Source organism: Pteropus medius, unplaced genomic scaffold (assembly GCF_902729225.1).
Source record: "Pteropus medius unplaced genomic scaffold, Ma_sr-lr_union100, whole genome shotgun sequence".
Taxonomy (NCBI): Eukaryota; Metazoa; Chordata; class Mammalia; order Chiroptera; family Pteropodidae; genus Pteropus; species Pteropus medius.
This window is the reverse complement of record NW_024341894.1, coordinates 890,207-913,047: the sequence shown is the minus strand read 5'-3', so window position 1 is coordinate 913,047 and position 22,841 is coordinate 890,207. Positions and strand designations below refer to the sequence as shown.

Sequence of the window (22,841 nt, the reverse complement as noted above, 5' to 3'; positions counted from 1 at the left end):
AAAGGAGTCACCCTGGGAATGAAAATAAATGTAATTTCCTTTGTTTAAAACATATCACCTTTCTTTCAGAATTATCAGTAGTCAAAATATAAGAAATTCCTTCTCCCTGTCTCATCACTCTGCAGCCATATCTAAAGTCTAAAAAAAAATTCCTAATTTAATCTCTTCCTTGTTTAATCATTTTGTCATTCAGAACCATCTGGTAACTCAATATTTGAATAATTTCACAAATTAAGTACACCAAAGTCTGCAAAGACTTACCACATAGTGTATACTCATGGGTACTCAAGGCCACTTTAAAAAAGTTACAGAAAAGATAAAAGGTTTGAAATAAATATAATCTCCTTTGAAGAGACTATCATTTAGATATAGAACCTGGTATAGCTTATTAAAAAAAAGTCACAGTGCTTAATGGTTGGTACCAATTCTAATATTTTTCATTTAGAATAAGTTAAGGAAATGGCAAGGCAGAAAAACATTTCACCTTAAAAAAAAAAAACAAACACAATGCACATCAAGAAATCTACTTTAATTCCAAGAGATTAACCCAGAACAGTATCACTTTATACTATTTCTACTTGTACAGTAAAGCAAACTGTGAAAGAAACAAAGTTCTATAATATACAACATAGACTTTTATGTTTCTTTTATAAATATCTAAGTTTCCTTATTTGTATATATATTATGTATAATACTATCTTCGGTTTAGAGTACTAAAAAGATTAAAACATTTTCTTGCATCTATTATTTTATGGCTATGAAGAATAAAGACGTCTGAACAAGTAGCTTCATATCTTAAACCCAAGTTAATTAGTGTCCTTAAGAGAAGATTTTCATAAATTATTAATGACTTGATTCCTTTAAAAAAAAAGTTTGAACAAATGTAAAAAAAATAAAATCCTATTGTCAAATCATGATGATAGGAGAAAAAAAATGATGCATTTTTCCACAGAAAAAATGGTTTTAGAGAACAGTTCTGACAGTGTTTCACATGGCAAAGCATCAAAAGATATGATAAGCAGCCCCTTTGCTCAGGGGGAAAAAATGATTTCAATGTGCTCCTCTTCTGAACTGCTCAGTAACCCCAAGTGATTTTTAAATTGGAAGGCAGATTACTGGCAATCAGTTCATCAAATTTGGATCTATCTTGAACAGGCACATTATAGAAATCAAGAACATCTCTGACACTGCACATCTGGTGAAGCCTGGAGTTAGGCACTGCATGGCCCAAGTCATCAGCTAAATGTGCCAAGAACCTGAACTTCAAGCGACCATCTTCCAAGGAGGTGTCCTTCCAATTGCTAGAAGCAGATGAGCCAAAAATTTCTTTGACATGAGATTGCAAACGATTCTGGAGGTCTTCAGGTGGTATGTATGCTCGGCTTCGTAAGGGTGGGCACACCAGGGTAGGTTCTTTCTTCACCTCTTCCACAATCTCTGCCACCACTGGCTTTTTCTCTTCTCTGGAATGATCAAAAAGAAATATGTGAATCTTTGGTTCACTGCATTAATGAAGTTGACAAACTGACAAACACCAGAACAAATCTTGCCCACCAATCTAAATCAACAAATACATTGCACACTTACTACTCTTCAGGCCAAGGTGGAGAGAAACAGCTTATAGTTGAACTGATGTAAATTCTTAGAGCATGGAAAACCTATAATTAGCTTTTGTCTTTGTTTTCTGTCTGTGCAAAAAGCAAAAGCTAATTACAGATTTTCCATGCTCTAATTGCCAAGGATGGGTGAAGAAGGTAAATCATTCTGTGATTCCCAGTCCTCCAAGATCCAAATCCAATCTGCCTTCTCTAACCTCATCTTTCACTAATCTCCTATGTATACTCTATGCCCTATACAAACTAAACTACATTCTATTTCCTACTTTCCTGACATCATATATTAGTTCAAGTTATAACCTATCTGAAATGCCCATCTTTCATCTCTATCTGTAGAAATCCTACTCATCTTCTAAGTCCTAGGACAAAACTGTCTCCTCCAAAGACCTTTACCTGATTTCCTCAATCAAATACGACTTTAATATGTTTCTTTGCTCTCCTATAGCACTTCATATTGCTCTCAGAGAAAACTGAATTCTACCTGTTTTCATTTTATTGACATTCTACTTCTCTTACCAGATCAAAGTTTCTCAGCCCAAACATAAACACTTTGAACCAGATAATTCTTTGTTGTGAGGGGCTATCCTGTTCATTGTAGGATGCTTAGCAGCATCCCTGGCCTCTTCGCACTAATGTGTATGCCAGTAGTACACCTATCCTCAAGTCTCGACAACCAAAAAATTGTCAAACGTCCCCTAGTGGGCAAAATTGCCCCCCAGTTAAGAACTGCCATGCTAGATTATCAACTCCTAAATATAGAGAACTGTTTTATTGACTTTGGGGTTTTTTGAAAACTACTTGCATAATTCTTATTGAGTTGATGGACCAACGTGAGGGAATCTGCCTGACACTATTTCAGTGCTTAATAAAATATCTGCTTATGAACTGACTCTTGTTTTCCATGGAGTTAGCATTAGATTGGGACTGGTCGTCTCTATAGAAATTGGAAGCACTGGAATGAACAACATTGGCCAACAGTATGGTTTGCAACACTATTCCTCTTTGTCCACTCGGACTCTTCCAGAAATTTAGCCCTCTTTCGGTATCAACTCTTTATCAATGTCTCCCTATATACTGAGTACTCCTAGGGCACAAAATACTCTATGACATCGCCACCCTTTAAAGAAAAAAATTTCAAGTTTCCATGTTCCTCTCTAGCTTCCTTTACAACAAAACTTCTCAAAAGAGTTGTCTATACTTAGTCTTTACTTCCTCACTGCCATTTTCTCCTCAAACTAGTCCAGTCACATCTCATCTGAATGAAGTGTAACTCATTCCTTCCATCTCAGTAACCTTTTAAACTGTTCTAGTTTACTTCATAATTTACCACTTTCTGAAATTATATTCTGCATTTGTTCATTTTTTTTATCTACCAGATCACATGCTTTATGAGGACAAAGATTTGGTCTGTTTAACAATCATATCCCTAACACCTACACATCTGGCATATAGTAGACATTCTTTAAATATTTGTTGAATGAGTGAATGCAACAAACTTGAAGGAGATTTGAGAAATAACAAATAGTAACCAAAAAAGACTAGAAGCTAATAAATACATAAGCTGATAACAAAAATCCTTCTGGAGTGAAGGAGTTTTTGTTTGAAAACTAAGAGGGAATGCACACATTGTTCCCTGAGGTTTCCACAAGTTTTGTTGCCCTAACACTACATGAGTCTAAATTTTCCTTCAAAAGATTCCACATGGTACTGTGGGAAAATCAGTAAATGGGGAGTGAAGAGACCCAGACTCTAGATCTAACTCTGCCGTTAACTTGTGCCTTTTAGAAAAATACTTTCTCTCTGTAGGGCCTCGGTTTCCTCATAAGTCAGAGTACTTAAGCTCTGACAAGGGACTTTGTTTCTACTTAGAGAAATGCTGGGCCAGAGCAGGCATTAATATCTGTTGAGTAAATCAATGAACAAACCAACCAAATGAGGAGGTTGCACTTCACCGCTGAATTTTGCTTGCTTAGAAATATCCCGCAAGTGAGTTTAGTTTACCGAGCACTTCCACATTCATGTTCTAAGCTGCTCTCTCCAAAGGAGTCATTTGTTTCCCGACATCACACTTGGTGGCTGGAACTCAAACTCAGTAGTTTGCTTCTTAAGTTAATGAGTGAAGTGGCAGGGAAAGGGAACAGTGTTCTGTTAACAATGAGAAAACTGAGGCCAAGAAGAGAAGTGACTGAGCCCCACCATTCGCGGAGACCCGCGCTGAAGCTTCTGAACTCGGCACCCTAACAGCACTTTCTTGAGTCCCGTCTTAATGGCACAACACTCTTTTCAGTTCGTCCCTTCTTCCTTCTCAGTTTCTCTCTTTACTTTCCGTGAATGTGATCCACCACCTAACCTTCCGCTTTACCTGAATCGAGACCAAAATTCTCTGCGTGGCGTCCCTGCGATTATCCACGTGAGGCCTCTTCTGGTAAAACGCAGCCCTGAAACAGCCGCCATCTCCGAGGACAGCTACCGGATAAAGCTCCGACCAGGCCGGCAGGGACGCTCCAAGATTATCCAATCACGTGTCAATTTAGTGGCGGATGTTCTCTCTTTCTGTGACTCGCCCTTTGCATGCCGGGAAATGTAGTCTTTGTCTGCATTGCCGACAGAGTCTGGACCGTAACGTTCTCGCGGAGCATGACGGGAGTTGTAGTTGGGGGGCGTCCCGGGAAGGTTCCGGGTGACGCCTTCTGGTCTGGGGGCGGGCGGTCAGAGCACCACTAGGCTGAAAGGAGGAGGAACTAGCAACTGGGAGGAGGCTGTAGCGAGGCCTAGAATGCTGCGCAGCCACGCAGGGGAGGGGGTTAGGGGGTGGGGGGCGGTCACAGAACGCAACTGATATGCTGCTGGGGTCGTGACCGCTCGGGGACTGAGGCAGGACCTGGCCAGACCCATCCTGGAGGCCTCCCCTTCGTCGGGCCTAATCTCCAACTATCCAGTAGGCCTCACGAGAGGCTCCTTTCCGTGCGGCCGCCCCAAGTTCCTGCCCTGATTTCTGGCCAAGAGATGGCCTCCCCGAGTCCACCGCTGGAGCCTAAGGTAAGTCGCCCCTCCGGGTATCTTCTTTCTCCACTACCCAAGCTAGGCCGCGCCACCCCCACACCCGCTCCCACCTCTCAGACTGTGGTCTTTAGGGCGAGCATAGTGCAAGAAGTACCCCCTACTGCTTTAGGGTGCGGTTCGTGACCAAACTGCCCACTGGCTCCTTTTTTTTTTTTTTCTTTTTCTCAAGAGCGACTTGATAAATCAAGTACAGAAAATTAGTAATGCTCCAAACTAGCGCTTTCATTTATGAATGGAATTATTCCAAGTGAGGCATCGTTTTTGACCCTCCGTAGTTTTCTTCTGTGTTTGTCATGATGCTTGGATCCAAGATAGACGCTTAAGAGAACTTCATGAAATTGAATTGAACAGGGTCACAAGCCAGTGCGAATAGAGAATTGGAATGGGGCGGCAAGGTGAAGGAAACTTGGGGCAGCTTACTGAAATTAAAATATTAGGACATAACTATTACACCAGAAAAGCTTGATCCTTTGGCTCCTTACTAGCGAGGACAAGGATCCAGCCTGAGGTGCCCTTCTATTACAGTTTGTTCCAAGAATTGGGCCCCATTTGGAACTGTTATTATGTTCCTTCTAGCCTGTCTGGCCCAGATAAGTGATTGCTTCTGCTACTTACAGTGGTAGAATTGTCCTTGAGACAACAAGAACTGACTACAGAAATCATACTATTTCAGGGGTTGCTGACATTTGAGGATGTGGCTGTGTTTTTTACCCAGGAGGAGTGGGATTATCTGGATCCAGCTCAGAGAAGCTTGTATAAAGATGTCATGATGGAGAATTATGGAAACCTGGTCTCACTGGGTAAGAATCTGCTGTTTCTGTAATTAAAATATCTAAGAGGCTATTAGAAATTAGACCCTGAGAACACTTGGACTGCTTTGTTCCAAACTTCCGATTCAGACCTTTCAGCCATTAATTATTTCCATGACTCTCATCTCTAGCATCCTTGCAATGACCAAAAATATAAGCCTTTCTGGCTTCCTATCTTCATAATCTCATTCCCGTATTGCTCTGTACTTTCCCTCCTGGCTCATCCTCCCACTGCTTTCCTCCCACCCCTTTTCACTCTGCCTTCTGGAGCCCCTGTTCCTCTTCACATAATGTTCCTTGCCCCTCCTGGCCTTAACTGAAACCTGGCGCTTTCCCAGGGACACCACTTCACTAGCAGGGGCTGCTTATTCTCCCACATCCTCTTCCTTCCCCATCCTTTGCCTCAAAGCTGGAAGGGAGAAGTTATTGCTCTCCAGCTTTTCAGTGCTCTTCCCAAAGCATTTGTTTTCCACCTTCAAACAAAATGTCTCTCCTTTGAGGCCTCAGCAGTTTTGCTCTACCCACTCAATTCCTTTTCGTTATCATTTGTCAACTTTTTTTTTCGACCCTCATACGTAGACTTTGTCACATGTTTCAAAGTCTTCTCTGTACTTACCCACACCATCAGTTATACAGTCATTATTTAAGCCTCAGTGTATCTTGACCATATTGTCTTCAGGGACCCTGCTTTCCAATTTTATTCAGCAACTCACATCAGTAATCATACTCTCAATTTTGTCATAACAGGCAACTCTTAAACCCCAATATTTTATTCTTTGACTAATTGTTCAGGTAGTAGATGTTTATTGACTAACTAGGTGTGACCAAAACAGACATACTCTCAAGTGAAGCTTACTATAACTTTTTACCTTTCTACCTCTCCTACTCTTTTCCTACTAAACCTATTTCTTTTTAATGATGTTTCCTATTCCTTGACTTGTCTGTTTTTTTCTCCTCCTGGTTCACCTCCTTGTCTAATCCATGGACTTCTATATGAATTGAATGATCACCATCATGCTCTCATGTCACCTTGTCATTACGCTCTACCCATTCTGTAAACTTCAAATCCTGTAGTAGTTATAAAATCTGTCTTTATTCTCTCCTATGTGAGTTGCAACACAGCAAGAGAAATTCTTTAATGGAAAGGATTGATTCCCTGTATATATGCATGGCTTTTCTTTCTTGTAGTCTCCACTGGGTTTTTACATCTCGATAAGTTTTTTATCCTTTATTTGCTCATTCCTTTTGGTGACTATTCCAAAAACAAGAGTTTTTGTTGGGTCCGTCACTCAGTAGGGGACCTCACCTTCTATTTCACAAAGATAGAGGCCACTAACCATGAACTCTGAACTTTTGTGCCCCTCTTCTGCACACTTAAGGCTGTTCCTATCTTCTCACTTCTCTAAGCACTTATATACATCAGCCATCCTTTTTCTTTCCTTATTGCTTCAGTCTCTATTCTTTTTTCATTATCTTTATTCTGATGATAGATATGTTCACGGTTCTTCCAATTGGGAAAGAAAGAGGAAAAAGTAAAAATTCTCCTTTGAGCCACAGTCTCCTTCCTGCAGCTCCCTGTAACCTGCTCTTTACTCTCTTCACAGCCAACTTTTTTTTAAGTATAGTTAATGTGTTTCTGTACTTTTTTCCCTCCCATTATCTCTAAACCCCTTTTCTTGCCTCTACCACTCTGCTTAAATTATTTAACATTGGTCTGTAATAATATAGCCCAGTTGTCAAATGCAACAGACTCTCTTTGGACCTTATTTTATTCCAGTTCTCTATAGATATTTGAAACTATTGCTTCCTTCCATTGCTTCACATTCTCAAACTTCTCTTCAGTCTCTATACTTTCTTTTGCAGACATTATCTACACTCAGGTCATCAGCTGCTATTATGTGATGATAAATCCCAAATCTTTATCACCGCGTAAGAGAGGCAATACGGAACCCTAAGTAAAAATCCTGGTTCCACTACTTAGTAGCCTTGTAACCGTAGACGAATTACATCTCTGCACCTCGGTTTCTTTTTTTATAAAATAGAAATGATAATAGCACTTACTTCTTAGGGTAATTGTGAGCATTAATTGAATCAATATATGTAAAGAACTTAGGACACTGACTGCCATTTAGCAAGTACAATATAAATGTTGATTGCTGTTGTCATCATTGCCATTATCTTCACTGTTAAGCGCTGAATTCCTAGGCATCTCCTTTTGAGGACTGCATAATTAACTCACACCTGACTAATCTCAAATAATTCATTAAGACCTCAAGGGATTCTTCAGAACTAAGCACTCCTTCCACTATGCTGCCTTGTATTACCCTTTCATTATTGAATTTATCACATGGTACTATAATCATTCTTTATGTTATTTCTCTAACTAGATTGATCTTCATGAGGACAGTAACTATATTTTTTCCATTTGATTTCTCCAGCACTTAGCACAGAACCATGCATATATGCTTCTTAAATATTTGTGCGACTAATTGAACAAACTTAAGACTCATACTTTTTGACTAGATTGATTGCATTAGCCCTTAAACTAGCCTCCTCCCTTTCTTTGAATATGTTCTCTTTCTTGCCACCAAAGTGATTTTGTCTTAGTTAACTGCTTATTACTTCTAATTATCCTTGATAAATTAAAGGATAAAAATCTTGATTTCTTATATTTGGGAGGTCATACGAGGACCTCCCAAATATAGTCCTCGCCTAGATTTCTAGCTTCATCTGTTTCCGGCACACCATTTCAATCTCCAGCAATATCAGCTGCTGATTTTTTTTTTCCATGCATGGTGTCTCTGAGTCACTGCCAGCTTTATCCACACATATGGTATATCCTGGTTGATAGAACCAGGCAGACACCCAGCCTTGCCTGTCCCTAGTACTGCAGATGTGAGTACAATATGGACAGAGGCATGGCATGAGCCCATCTGTGATCTACTTTCAGGCTCTCTTCTTTTTTTTAGCTGAAATATAGCTTTTCATCATTTATTCTCCCTCCACAGTTTTTTATCTTCCTCGATAGACTCTCCATTCCCTTGATGAGAACTCCTTTGAGGAGAGATCACTATCACTCGACTGTTTCACTGTACAGTTTTCTTCCACTTCATCGTGTTGCTTAACACAGCTCTCTTTTAGCTTTGTAATTTTGGTTCTTCATTCATATCTTTCCTTTCCATGCTGATTTTTCTTTAAAAAACTTTAATAACTACATTGATAATATAGCTGACAGCTTGATTTCTTAGTTCTTGATTTTTAATTCCTTTCATTTGAAATCTACTTACTCAGTTTTAATGGCTTCTTTCCAGTCTGCTTGAGCCATGTTGGACCTTGACAGAATTGTGAATTGCTATACCAACAAGACCATAAATTCATTGTTTCTTTTCTTTGACTGTAGTCTCTCTGCAATTATTTGTTCAACTACTCATTCATTTAGTAAATAGTTATCAAGCACTGTGCTAGTCTTAGGAATGCAAGTACTTCCCTATTCTCCTATTCTTTTACCAAGAAAACAGTTGTTTTTATACACTGTTGGATAGCAGGGTTGGTATCTATAATATAAAGGACAAATCTATCCCACTGCCATTTTTTGTAAATTTTTATTGGAAGGAACATAGACATGTCCATTCTTTTATGTATTATTTTTCACACTACAGTGGCAGAGTTGAGTAGTTGCAACAGAGACCACATGGCTCACAAAGCCAAAAATATTTACCATCTGGTCCTTTACAGGAAAAATGTGCCAACTTCTGTTTTGTTCTACTTTCCCACATCCTTGCCTTTTCTCTCCCCTCAGCTGTCATTATTATAAAACTGGTTAAAGATTATAAAAATCAGTCCAAACTAGCTTAAGCCAACAAGATAAGTTATTACAGGCACATAGATAGCTCATGGAATATATGAGCAGGATTGCAACTGGACCTCAGAAAAGGACTAAAACCAGGAATTGGATCACTCTCAGAAAGTTGGGAATTTATCTTTTTGCTCTGTTTCTTTCTCCTTGGAAGACACATGCTTTACCTTCTGACTTGGTAGATTACAATTCTAGTCACATTCAGACTAACTAGCTATTTCAGTTTCAATTCCAAATTCCTAGGAGAAATGAACTTTAAGTCAGCTGTCTACTCTAGACAAATTAGCTATAATCACAAGACGGGAGCATATAATACAAGCATGGCAGATACCCAAGAAGATTATTATAGCTACCAAACCCAGATCTAATGGGTAGTCATTTCTAGGCTATTTTATGTGGAAGCCTAGACTGACTAATTTTCTTTACCTTTCTATCTGATTGACCTATTTAGTTTTATGCCAGTGCCTCGCTGTTTTATTTACTTTAGCAATATTTTACATTGTATGTCTGGCAAGGTGAATCATTCTTTTATATTTATATTCCTTTTCAGGATATATCTACTAGTTTTCTACATTCTTCTGTTGAAATTTAGATTCATTGGGGGTTTTTTAGTGGGTTCATAGGATTTTGATTGAAATGCAGTTAGTTTCATAAATTGGTTTGGGAAGAATTAAATTCCCAGAGGCAGATAGGATCCTTATAACATTGAATCTCTTTAGCAATTTGGTGGACTATTTAAATTGTCTTTTATGTCCTTCAGAAAAAATTTATGGGGGATTTTTATGGATCTTACACTTTTATTCTTAGATTTATTCCTAAGTTTTATGATTTTTGTTAATTATGAAGAGCATATTTTAACTGGTTTTTGTTGGTAGTAAGAAACAGTATTTATTATATACTAGTCTTGTAATTGCTATTATATTTCACTTAATTATTTTAGAGATTTTAGGTAAACATATTATTTATAAACAATGATAATTTTTTCTCATTCCTTTGAGTAAAACCCCTGGAATAATATATACTGGGTAAGAGACTTTCCCTTTTTATAAGGAATTTACAATCCAATGAAGAGACAAATACAATTAAAAGTATAATGTAATAATAGCTATAATGGAGTTATGGATAAGAGCTAGTGATACAAAAACAGAACACCTAAATCTGTCTAGTGGAGTTAGTGAAGGCTTTGTAGAGGAACTATTGCTTTGAATTGAATCTTAACGAGAAACCAAGAATTTTCCAGGAAAATAATGTTGGAGTTCATTTAGTAAGCAAGATATGCAGTGAAATGACATGGAAGACTATAACGCAATCAATTTGCTCACTTAGAATTGTATGATAGGGTGGGTAACAGGGTGAACTGCAGCTTAGAAACCCTGTTATGAAGTACCAAATATCATAGTGTAAAGAGCTTTGATTTGATCTTAGAAGTGATGAAGTGCTGGTGAATCTACGGGTGGTGACATGAATAGAATTCCACTTCATGAAGATCTCTTTGGATTCAATGAAGTAGGTATAGTGTGGGGGCAGCCTAAAGACCAGAGCTAAGAGTTATGAGGTGGCCTTTGCAGTAATCCAGGAAAAGCATGGTCATGAGGGTAAAAGGAAAAAGGTAGATGATAGAGAGTAGAATCATTGATTTTGGTGATTGATTAATGGTAAGAAAAACAAATCTAGGATGATTTCCTACTTTGAGACTTCAGGATAGTGGTATCTCGAGAGAGATGATGGTTAGAGGTGGAGACAGACGTGAGGGCAGATGATGACCAGTTCACAAAGGAAGAGAAATACATGAGGGGAATGTATTAGAAAAAGGCCAAAGAAGTAATAGGGAGGGAACGAGAAGAATATGATAATGTAGAAGCCAAAAACAGATAGTCTCAAGAAATAGGAGTGGTCAACAATGTCAGATGCTGCTATGTGGAATAAGAACTGAAAAATATCCATTTTATTTATTATTCAGAAGTCATTGGTGACTGAATGAGAAGTTTCTTTAAATGCAAAAACCAGATTTCACAGTAAGTTTTAGAATAGATTGAATGGGAATAAGTTGGGCATGGAAAACAATTATGAAATGGAGAGCTTCACCTAAGATTTTTTTCAAAGCTTGGCTTCCATCAAGAGGAGTTTGGGTTCAAGATAAAATTGGACATATTTGTATGTTTGTGGGAAGGTGCCAGTGGAGAATACAAATTGATGAAAAAGAAGAAATTATATTAATTGAACAAGTTCCCAGAGGCACATGCGATCTAGAGAGGGTAGATGGATTAGCTTTAGATAGGAATAGAATATATATTCATGTACCATTGCAGATAATTTTATAGGTAGGGGGCAGAAAGTTGAGGGAGTGCACCCATCTTTTTTCATAAGTGTGAAGGAAAAACAGTCCACTGAAAGTGAGTTTAAGAGAAGACACTGTGAGTAGCCCAAGTAGAGATAAAGTTTCTAATAGTTTGTTAGGGGAATAAGAGAATACGTCTTGAGGGGAGTAAAATAACTTAATGATTAGTTCAGAGTAAGTGAAAAGAAAATCCAAAGATGACTTTACAGTTAAAAGACTAGAAAATTGAGAGAAAAGAAAAAGTCTAAAAAGGAAATTGCTGTAAGCTAAATATAAATTTGGTAGCGATCGAATCCTCCACTGAAGTTATCCAGCAGGCATCAAGAAAGAGAAAATCAGGAATGAATTCAGAGGCAGGCTTACATGTCTTGTATCCCACTCTGCTATGTCATACACCTTTATGTTATCTTTTCTCCAACATATGCAAGATTTTCATTTCTCAGATGTCATACAGATTCTCAGCTGAAACTGAATGGTTCCAACTTGGGTCTTAATATCTTTAGAGGAGTGGAAATCATACATACTCGAAGAATGTGGTATGATTTGTGGTAGGTAAAGTGATAAGCTACCATAGACTGCTCTTTTTCTTTTGTTTCTTCTTTAGCTCTGACCTTGTTCCTTTATATTTAATTGTCTTTCTATATCATAGACTTTGATGTCACCATGTCACTTCAACGCATTATTTTTGTTAAAAACCATTTGTGTCTTTATATAGGAGCTGCTTTTTACTTAACATTTAGCACGTTATTTTCTTTCTCCATGTATATTCATGGTCCATTCCTTTTAGTAGATGGCTTCATTATACAGTGCGTGGAATACTTTTGATTTCAACAAATAAATTCTTACTAATGAATGAATTCTTGCTTCTCCTGGTTTTTGTTTTTTATCCTTCTCAGCACCATTTTATGTGTTCCTTTTTGTCAGTTATTTGGTCTACTCACATTCCAATAATGCTATCTCATTTTAAATTTTCCTGAACCTACTGTTTTCTTCCTATATTTTTTCTTCATCCCACTACTACTTGTTTCATTTCTTTGTCCACCCTACCTTGCATAATTTGCTGTTGGTTTACCAGCTCTTCCTCCCAACTCTGCTTGCTTCTACTGACTCTTTTTTGCCTCATAAACACTCTTTTCATACCCATTGTGCAAGAAAAACATTACATTGCATCAGATAACTAATGCTAAATAATAATATTCATATAATTTGAACTCTTTGCCAGGTACTGACCTAAATGCTTTATTCGTAAATGAACTAATCTAATCTGACAACAATACTGTGAGGTAGTAACCTACATTTGGTAGGTATAGTAGATTAATTTATCTGAATTAGATTAATTTATCTGAATTATCTCATTTGTCTGACAGTTTCTCCTTACTAGCAAAGAGCTTGGCTGATGTTCCTGTTTTCTATTTATTATTCCAGATGTTTTGAACAGAGATAAGGATGAGGAGCCAACTGTGAAACAAGAAATTGAGGAAATTGAGGAAAAAGTGGAATCACAGGGTATAATAGTTACAAGAATCAAAAGTGAAATTGACCAGGATCCCATGTGTAGAGAAACTTTTGAACTTGTTGGTAGGTTAGATAAACAGAGAGGAATCTTCTTATGGGAAATACCAAGGGAATCTTTGACCCAGGAACAGAGAATGTTCAGAGGAAACACTAACATTATTCGTAAGAGGCCTAACTCAGAAGAGAAATGCCATAAATGTGAAGAATGTGGAAAGGGATTTGTCCGTAAGGCCCATTTCATTCAGCATCAAAGGGTCCATACTGGTGAGAAACCTTTTCAATGCAATGAATGTGGGAAAAGTTTTAGTCGCAGCTCATTTGTTATTGAACATCAGAGAATTCACACTGGGGAAAGGCCCTATGAGTGCAATTACTGTGGAAAAACCTTTAGCGTAAGCTCAACACTTATTAGACATCAGAGAATCCATACTGGAGAGAGACCCTACCAGTGTAATCAGTGTAAGCAGAGCTTCAGCCAGAGAAGGAGCCTTGTTAAACATCAAAGGATTCACACAGGTGAGAAACCCCATAAATGTACTGACTGTGGGAAGGCGTTCAGTTGGAAGTCACACCTTATTGAACATCAAAGAACTCACACTGGTGAGAAACCCTATCACTGTACCAAATGTAAGAAAAGCTTTAGTAGAAATTCGTTACTTGTTGAACATCAGCGAATTCACACTGGAGAGAGACCCCATAAATGTGGTGAATGTGGGAAAGCCTTTAGATTAAGTACATATCTTATACAACACCAAAAAATCCACACTGGTGAGAAGCCTTTTCTTTGTATTGAATGTGGAAAAAGCTTCAGTCGGAGCTCATTCCTTATTGAACATCAGAGGATCCATACAGGTGAAAGACCTTATCAGTGCAAAGAGTGCGGGAAAAGCTTCAGTCAACTTTGCAACCTTACTCGTCATCAGAGAATTCACACAGGAGATAAACCCCATAAGTGTGAGGAATGTGGAAAAGCCTTTAGTAGAAGCTCAGGTCTTATTCAGCATCAGAGAATCCACACCAGAGAGAAGACTTATTCCTATAATGAAACTAAGGAAAGTTTTGATCCAAATTGCAGTCTTGTTATACAGCAAGAAGTCTTCCCTAAGGAAAAATCTTATAAATGTGATGAATGTGGGAAAACTTTTAGTGTCAGTGCTCATCTTGTACAACATCAAAGAATCCACACTGGTGAAAAGCCCTATCTATGTACTGTATGTGGGAAAAGCTTCAGTCGGAGCTCGTTTCTTATTGAACATCAGAGAATCCACACTGGTGAGAGACCCTATCTCTGTAGACAGTGTGGCAAAAGCTTTAGCCAACTTTGTAATCTTATTCGACATCAGGGTGTTCACACAGGTAATAAACCCCATAAATGTGACGAATGTGGGAAGGCCTTTAGCCGGAACTCAGGCCTTATTCAGCATCAGAGAATACACACAGGAGAGAAACCTTATAAGTGTGAGAAGTGTGACAAAAGTTTTAGTCAACAGCGCAGCCTTGTCAACCATCAGAAGATCCATGCAGAGGTGAAAACTCAAGAAACCCATGAATGTGATGCTTGTGGCGAGGCCTTCAATTGTCGCATATCTCTTATTCAGCATCAAAAATTGCATACTACATGGATGCAGTAAATGTAGAGGAATATTTAAGCTTAGTTTGGACACTCGCTTCCCAAGTGCAGTTTCAGTGTCAACGTCAGATTTAGTGATAAATTCTCCTTGGCCTCAGGCAAATGGTTTCTACAGATTTTGTGAATATTGGACAGCTGCCCACAGGCATTTGAAGATTTCCATTACTTTGTTTTGATGATCATAGAGAAAGACTCAGTAATTTATCTAAGCATCTTTTTTAAACAAATCTTTCAGTAGAGAGGTTAAACCTGGGCTCGGAGCTCTTGGTTATAATTAATAAAGGAAGAATTAACAACGCTGCATTGGTACAAAGGAGCTGGGAGCAGCTACTGCTAGAAAACTAGAGTAATCATTCAGAGTCCTCTGCTACCATCATATGGTGACTCTTTCAATTCCATGGTATGTTTGGCTGTGCATGGCCAGAGTGCGGTAATTGAGCACAAGATGAAGTTTTCAAGGAAACAAAGCCTAGCTTTTTTTTTTAACTGGTATCCAAAGTTTTTGTCATCGTTTCAGCCAGTTGTTTGGCGTGTGAGTTAAAGAAAGTAGTTCCAATGCCTAGTGGTTCCCAGATCTGTGAAATGAATGGACCATTAATTTTACATGTAAAGGTTATGTAAGAAACCTAGCAAAGGTGTTACCGAGGAACCTTTGGGAGTGCCTTTTTTTTTTGTTTTCAAGATGGGCCCAAAAAGGTGGAGGAAGACACTTCTTTTTGTGCCCTCCCATCTGTGAAAGATATTTGTAGTGCTATACAAATAATCTTACTCCTTCACTACCAGTAGCATGTGAAAGTGTACATATTTTGACTGCCAAGAATTGGAAATAAAAAGACCTGGAGTTTATGTTAGGAATCTGAGATATTTTGGTATTGCTTTGGTTTTTATGGTAACTAGACTTTGCATGCAAGTTTAAAATCCTTATTTCTGGTTTTAGGGCTTCCTTTAGTTAATGGTTATTATAAACCTCTTCATCTGTTTTAATCATTAAACCTTTTTTGTTTTGTGTAAGAGTTCTTTGTTACTATAGTGTAAAATCTATCCTTTCAAATATATTAGTATGTTTAAAAATTAGAACCAAGGATTTAAAGGAAATCGTCACTTGTTCTGCCTGTGAGACAGTAGAGCTGTCCAGAGGTAAATGGAGATGTGGATATGACAGGGAACATACCTGGGCTAGAAATTTATTTAGGAATTCACTAGTGTTTAGACACAGCAATGAATTAAGATTTAGGTACAGGATAAAGCAAAAAAAAAAAAAAGAAACCAGAATCCTGAGGCCTAGTCTTGTTTAGTGATGGGCAAGATTTGAAGTAGACTGAGAGTGGAACATCCAGAAGTATGGAAAACCCAGTATGTGGTGATAGCTGCTCTAGGAAGGTGACCTGGAAGAGCACTGTGGAGACATCAAAGAAGGGTTGAAGAGGGTCTTTTAGACAATTAGAAAGTCAATGAGTTCTATTTGAGCAGCTTCTGAATATGGGAAGAACCAGTTTTCAGGGCATTAAGTAGTGTCAAGAGAGTGTAAATTATCAGTTCTCAAATACCAATTCATGACTGTTCTACATTCAAATGGTAGGAAAATACAGTGTCTGTAAAACCAATTGAAGACCTTTACTACCTTCTGAAATTTGCTCCCACTTTTTTGAAAATAAAGTCTTTTTATGAAATAATAGCAATTTTTTAGGTAAAAATATTGGCAACATTTTTCAATTTTAATTTTACTGGTCTATAAAAGGTAGATTACTCATCTGTAAATATAAAGAGGGATGTACATTGAGATTAAAGAAAAATTTGAGTATTTTTTCATTCTGGAAAGAGTTGAGGGAGAGGTTGAAGATAAAGGAAAGCAAGTGGAAAATTAAGTTATTAGATAAGCTAAAATTCTAGCACTAATGGGAAAAAAATTGTTTGGAGGCTTCAATTTGTGAGTAAAAGGAAGAGGACAGATTTAGTTGGGGGAAATAGGATGTTCTTGAGATAACCAATTTTCAAGAAATAATCATGTTTTGAGAATCAGGAGGAAGAGGAATGGACCCGTGGATAAGATTTAAGTGCCTCATCAATACTAAAGGTTTAGAGTAGCAGTGAGGAGAATGAAGAGAACCAAACAAAAACGGGGAGGGCTTGTGGGTTTTGTTCAGGGCCCAGCTGAAGTAAAGGACTGAACTTTTAATGGAATTACTGAAATTCTTTGTGGGAATAACACGTGGAACAATTTTCAAAGAAAAAGTAAAAGCAAAATAGAAGTATTCAGGTTCTTCAGAGAAACCAATAAACTAACAGGATTGATTGGCAGATAGGAAAGACAGAGAAAGGAAAGACTAGGAATTGGTTTGTAATTAGGGAGGCCAAGAAGTCACACACGTTCTGTCTGTAAAGTGGAGAACCACAAAAGCCAGTGGTATAATTCAGCCTGAGTCCAAAGGCCCAAGAACTAGGAGCTCTGATGTCCAAAGGCAGGAGAGAATGGATTCCCCAGCTTAGGCAGCAAAGTTGCCCTTCCTCCATCTTTTTGTTTGGTTCACACCCTCAGTGAATTGAATGACGCCCACCAACATTGGTGAAGCAGATCATTATTCAGTCTACAGATTGAAATCCAGATCTGATCTCTTCCAAAAATACCCTCACAGACAAATCCAGAAATAATGTTTTACCAGCATCCTTTAGCCTAGTCAAGTTGAAACAAAATTAACCATCACAGTGGATAACATTAGAACAAGCAAAGAGACGTCTTTGGTGTGAAAAAAAATATATATATAAATACTCTACTCCATTTCTCTGAGTGCAGCATTTCACTTTCATCTGTCCTAAAGGAAGATGTCATCAGCACATCTAAGGGTATACACAGCATACGCAGTTGAGCATACTCGCTTACACTATAAATTTCAACGTTATCCAGATATTCCAAGCACTTTTTAAAAATTACTGTTCCTAATTAGTATCTGATACCTTTCATCTTCTCTACCTCCTTCAAAAGTGGTGGCCTTGGGTGGTTGGTGGGGGTGGGTGGATTGATTTTAAGGCCATCTCTATAACCACGGTGCATGAACAAATAGAATAACGTATTTACTGCTCAAATGGTACAATGTCAATATGTATTTTTTCAATACATACCAGGTACTATATTAACACCGTAAGTATTAGTTGCATCAAGCAGTCCTTTATTCTCAAGGAGACTTGAGGAAGTGAATAGTAAGCCAAATGTATTCCATAGGGTAAAGACGGGGAAAATCACCTAACTTTCCAAAGATCTGCGTTTTAATACATTTCGCTTAAATAAATGTAGTACGTATCTCTGCCTTCTGCCTGTGCAATTTCCAGTTGAGGAGCCATGTTCTCAAGAACACTCATCTCATGTTAGTCCAATGGCTAGGGTAGATCTCCACATCACATGACAGCCATTGCATCCCTGAAACCAAGACATGCACTCTGACTTCTTTGGCCTGTAAATTCTCCCAGGGTATAACCAGAGCAGGGCAAGGAAAAGATGTAAGTGGCTACAGAAAGATACCTTGACCTTGGATATCTTGAGAGCAGGGTATATTTCTCTGACACCTGAGCCCTCGGGCTACAGTCCAGCCCTCATTGTTCTGGCTGCCACAAGAATTGATGCTATGTTTAGGAGATGTTCTATATTTCATTATGTCATTGTGCTCAAAGAGCTGATTCTGTGCGTGTATGTGAGCCTCTTTTTGAAAAGTAGATGTAGAATTATTTTGAATATTCATTTGTTCTAATACTTGCCTCTCTAGTTGGAATAAAATGAAGACTTTATTAGGATGGCAAATGACTATGCTGCAAAAGGAGAGTTTTGTTGTTTTCCCCAGTCTAATGATGTCATGTCCACTCACCAACTTCCACCAACAAGGCGTTAGGCTCTATGTTGGATTGCTATTATACACGCTTAGCTGGCTCCCAATTTCCTCCCAATCCTCTACATTCTAAAAAATAATTTTCAGCAATACTCTTTTATTATGTTATTCTCTGTCAAAAATCATTCACATTTCCCTATTTCTCAGTACGTCAAAGCAAGACTTTCCATAATATCTCTGTCAAGTTCCCCTTTTCCTCCACTGTGCCACTCCGTTTGGTCTCACCATTCTAAACTTCCCACAGTTTCCTCAGCCTATATAATCTGTACACTAGTCAGGACACAGTTAATTCATCTTCACTCCCAAGTGCCTATAAACTGACAAGGAAAAAATATATGTATCTGGCACTGTACATAAAATATTGCTAACTCACAACAGTCCTGTTTTACAGATGAGGAAACGGGCTCAGAGAGACTAAGTATGTTTCCCAAGATCATATAACAAGCAATAAAGTGCCCGCAACTCATCCTTCCTTTGTAAAGCATTCCTTCCCTTTTCATCTCACCACCTGGGCTATGCCACTGCAGGTTAGCACATTATTGTGTACCATTTTGTTTGCTAACTGTATCCTTGTTTTCCTCATCTCAATGGTAAGCATACAAGGACCATATAGTATCTTTATAGTGCTGACATTACAGTAGATGCTGAATGGATACTTCTTGATTGATTTTCATATATTTACATGCATTGATGCCCAGTACTGTGAGGCTATTTTAAGAAGCTTGGAACAGACTGTCAGAAAACCATGTTTATTTGGGTAATGGAAAGAGAGCTGTGACTGGCAGTGTTGAGCTTGCCACTACTCCTATCTCTTAACTCATCCTCTCTAGAAAATGGGCTTAGGTAGGGAACTGGCAACATTACATGAATGGTTCAGCTCTATTGATAATGGATAATGTATCTTTTACCCTAGAAGTATGGCAGATATTATTCTAAGGACAGGTCCACAATTCTTTATCTGAGGGCCTTGAGGGACTATGTATTTTGGAAATCAGCATTTTTCAGAGTTTAGAGAGTAAATATAGTGCTTATGGTATATAGCTCTGCAAGGTCTGAGTTGTCACTTACAATCAGACATTTAATACCTCTATATCTCATCAAGTGGAATAAAGATGACAGCCTAGAGTCAAGTTTTGCCACCAAATAATTTGCTGTAAACTTGATTTTCAGAACTTTTTGGATTTCGGAGTTGTGGATAGGGAACGCATTATCGACTCATTTAATTTCTCAATAATTTGTGATACTGTACTTTATTTTGGAGATGAAAAATTGAACCACAGAAAGGTTGTGTAATAAGTCCAAAGTCACATGGCTAGTAAGTGGCAGAGTCGGCATTTGAACTTAGACTGTCTGACTCCAGAATCTATGCTTTTCACCACTGTGAATACTACCTTCCAAGAGGACTTTGCAAAATCACACTAGTTTAAGTTTCACCTACCGTTTATGTGACCTTGGACAACTTCCTTTGCACACTGGACCCCAATTTCCTCTGCTGTTGCCGTGAGTGAAATGTAGACATCACGTGGAGTATTTCACTCCAGGGGAGCTAAGTCAGGTGGACTTGAAGTCCCATTTCTGCTTTGCCTAAAGCCTGCTCCAAGATTTCTGCAAGTTTCTAGAGGCTTATATTCTCGTTGTTACAGTTGACATCTGCTAAATTCACATTATGAATGATGAATCATCTCATTATCTTGTTTTTGTAAAGCATGATGTAGACTCACGTGAAAATTGGCTTTCTATCAAGAAGACACATATCTTTAGATTGCTTGAAATCTCTCCCCCTTTTCAAAAGTCCTTTAGTCACCTCCCCACAATTCCTGATAGCCCTAGTTTTTCCCTGCTTTCTCTCTTCCTCTTCTTTTCTCATTTCCTCTTTTCTCCTCTTTCTTTTCTCTACCCCTACTCTCCCTTCTCACATCCTCCCTCTTCAGAGCAAAAAACAAATTATTTTTATTCCTTCCAGCATTTAGTAATTTTGGGTGGCTTTGGCTTCTGACACTTATGCCTTCAAGGTATTATCTTCTTTCTTACACAATAGCAGTTCCTTTTCTAAGAGTTCCTTTCCTTTTTGCCATCTTGTGATGTCCAGCGTAGATGCCATCACTTCCTTTTGTGCACCCAGCTATACTGATAGACCCTCCTCCCCACTTTCCAACCCTCTGTCAATGGCATTGTGTTTCTTGCTTAAGCCTAATTGTCTGGTATACAAATGCCATGGCTACCCTAAAGTTGAAACTTTTCTTAATTACTTTCAATACCTAGTACCAGGTTTTATTTTTAGTGGGTGTTCAAAATATATTTGGATGATAGCCAAGGAAAATGCATTTCATAAATCCGCACCCCCAATGAAAGATAATTCGACTTTAACCAAAAGATATAAATAACTTAACCATGATTATAAATTCATGTTCAACTCATAAACGAGAGGTTTCTCTACAACATAGGGTCAGTGATGCTGAGTAAGCTCTAGATAACAATTGTCTGGCAGAAGAGATTTGTCACACCAGGTGCCAACAGCTTTTAGGGCAGCTTAGCACATGGTAGGAGCTTAAGTAGTTGCTGATTGAATGAATGGATACAATAAGGAACATAGAAGATTTACAACTCTGGTGACAGAGGTATCGAACACTGCCTGTTACCCTGCCCTTACCTTCCTCCCTGGCTATGTGTTCCTTGTAAGAGAAAGAGACCTGAATTCTCACCTCTCAGCTCTTCCCTAAACCCCTGAATGTGTAACAGTCTGCAAGTAATTTAAGTGCTCTAGGCTCGGTTTTATAATCTGTAAAATGAAAGCCTTAGGCTAAATGTCCTCTAAAGTAGATTTGAATTGCTTACATGGATATAGTTGTTTTTAGAAAAGTAATAGAGGTACATGGCAATAAATATTCAAATGTCGTAGAGGCATATAGTGAGAACTTCCTTATATATGTAATTTATAAATATATAACACATTCTTATACATTACATACATAAATAATAACTCCTTCCCTGTGCCCCAATCCCATGTCTTTCTCATCAGAAGAAGCCCTTTTGGACTAATTCTTATTCCTCTAAATAATATGCTTACGCCTCTATTTCTTACTGTATCAACTCAAAACAATATCATTTATCTTTGTACTCTTCAAGACAAAGATTTTACTATCTTCTTCTATGTTTTAATTATATGTATACATATTTTAATAATTTATATCCATTTCCTTTATTATTTTAATGAAATTAAAGTGCTATTTCTTAATCCATCAATTTTAAGTAGTATTCCTGACTCCCCCTTAAGTGAATTAGTGACCCCTTTGCTTTCCTCCACTTGAATTTCCCACCTTCTGTTTGTTAAATTGCTGCTTTTTTTTTAACCAAAATTATTACTTTTATATCATCCCAAATTATAATGTTTAAATTCTCTTTTGTAACTATTGCTGTCTTTAATACTTTTTCTATAGGATAATTCTGAAAATTAAAAGCCAGTAAAGTATAATGATGTGAATGTTACTTACCGCACAACTAGGCAGTATGTTTGGATGTGCAGGGGAAGATGTAATCCTGTGTCACCAAACCTGGGCCCTCTGAAGAGGAATGTTCCAAGTTGCAAAGTCACATGATTCTCTTATTACACTCTACATATTGCTCCAAATCATTTTCCATTTTAGCTTGTTTCAAATTATAAATGGCTTTCATTTTTGGATAGCCTCAAACTTGAAATCTAGACTGGTAGTTCTCTAACTGGTTAGAATCAAGGGAGCTTTAAGAAACCCTGATATTTAGTGGATTCCCACCTCAAAAATTTCTGATTACTTGTGCTGGAATATGGCCTGAGCACTTGGAATTGTTTTTCCAGGTGATTCCAACGAGTAGCCAAAGTTGAGAACCCTGACCCTAACGTCAGTCATGTCTAGTAGAGTCAAAGGTGATGCAATGTTCCAAGCCCTTTAAAAACAGAAAGCAGAAAGTAAAACCGTGATACCAGCTGAAGGTTTACAGCATATTTTATTTCTTTTTTGATTGCAGCTGTCTCCTTCACAACCTACTACTGCTAAGATTGTTTAATAAGAGGCACTCCTCTACCCTCAGCTTCTGAGATGTTTCATTGAGTGGTCGTTATCTCAAAGGAGAGATAATTTTGTTTTAAAGTTTATTCTTTTCTT

At 38.0% G+C, this 22,841-nt stretch overlaps 2 protein-coding genes across 4 annotated transcripts; one reads left to right on the top strand and one right to left on the bottom strand.

Annotated features, from left to right (window-relative positions):
• Positions 1 to 508: 508 nt before the first annotated feature.
• On the bottom strand, positions 509 to 4,139 carry MRPL50 (mitochondrial ribosomal protein L50). Its single transcript, XM_039855648.1, has 2 exons — positions 3,979 to 4,139; positions 509 to 1,463 (listed from the first exon to the last, which is right to left on the bottom strand). The coding sequence occupies exons 1-2, from the start codon at positions 4,068 to 4,070 to the stop codon at positions 1,076 to 1,078; spliced, it is 480 nt and encodes a 159-aa protein (XP_039711582.1). The 5' UTR covers positions 4,071 to 4,139; the 3' UTR covers positions 509 to 1,075.
• Positions 4,140 to 4,323: 184 nt separating this feature from the next.
• ZNF189 (zinc finger protein 189) lies at positions 4,324 to 16,093 on the top strand. 3 transcript variants are annotated; one of them, XM_039855633.1, is made up of 3 exons: positions 4,324 to 4,655; positions 5,398 to 5,479; positions 13,108 to 16,093. In XM_039855633.1, the coding sequence occupies exons 1-3, from the start codon at positions 4,623 to 4,625 to the stop codon at positions 14,826 to 14,828; spliced, it is 1,836 nt and encodes a 611-aa protein (XP_039711567.1). In that variant the 5' UTR covers positions 4,324 to 4,622; the 3' UTR covers positions 14,829 to 16,093. The 3 variants fall into 3 exon arrangements, with proteins under 3 accessions (XP_039711567.1, XP_039711557.1, XP_039711548.1); XM_039855623.1 differs by having other exon boundaries at positions 5,395 to 5,479; XM_039855614.1 differs by having other exon boundaries at positions 4,329 to 4,655; positions 5,353 to 5,479.
• The last annotated feature ends 6,748 nt before the right edge of the window (positions 16,094 to 22,841 follow it).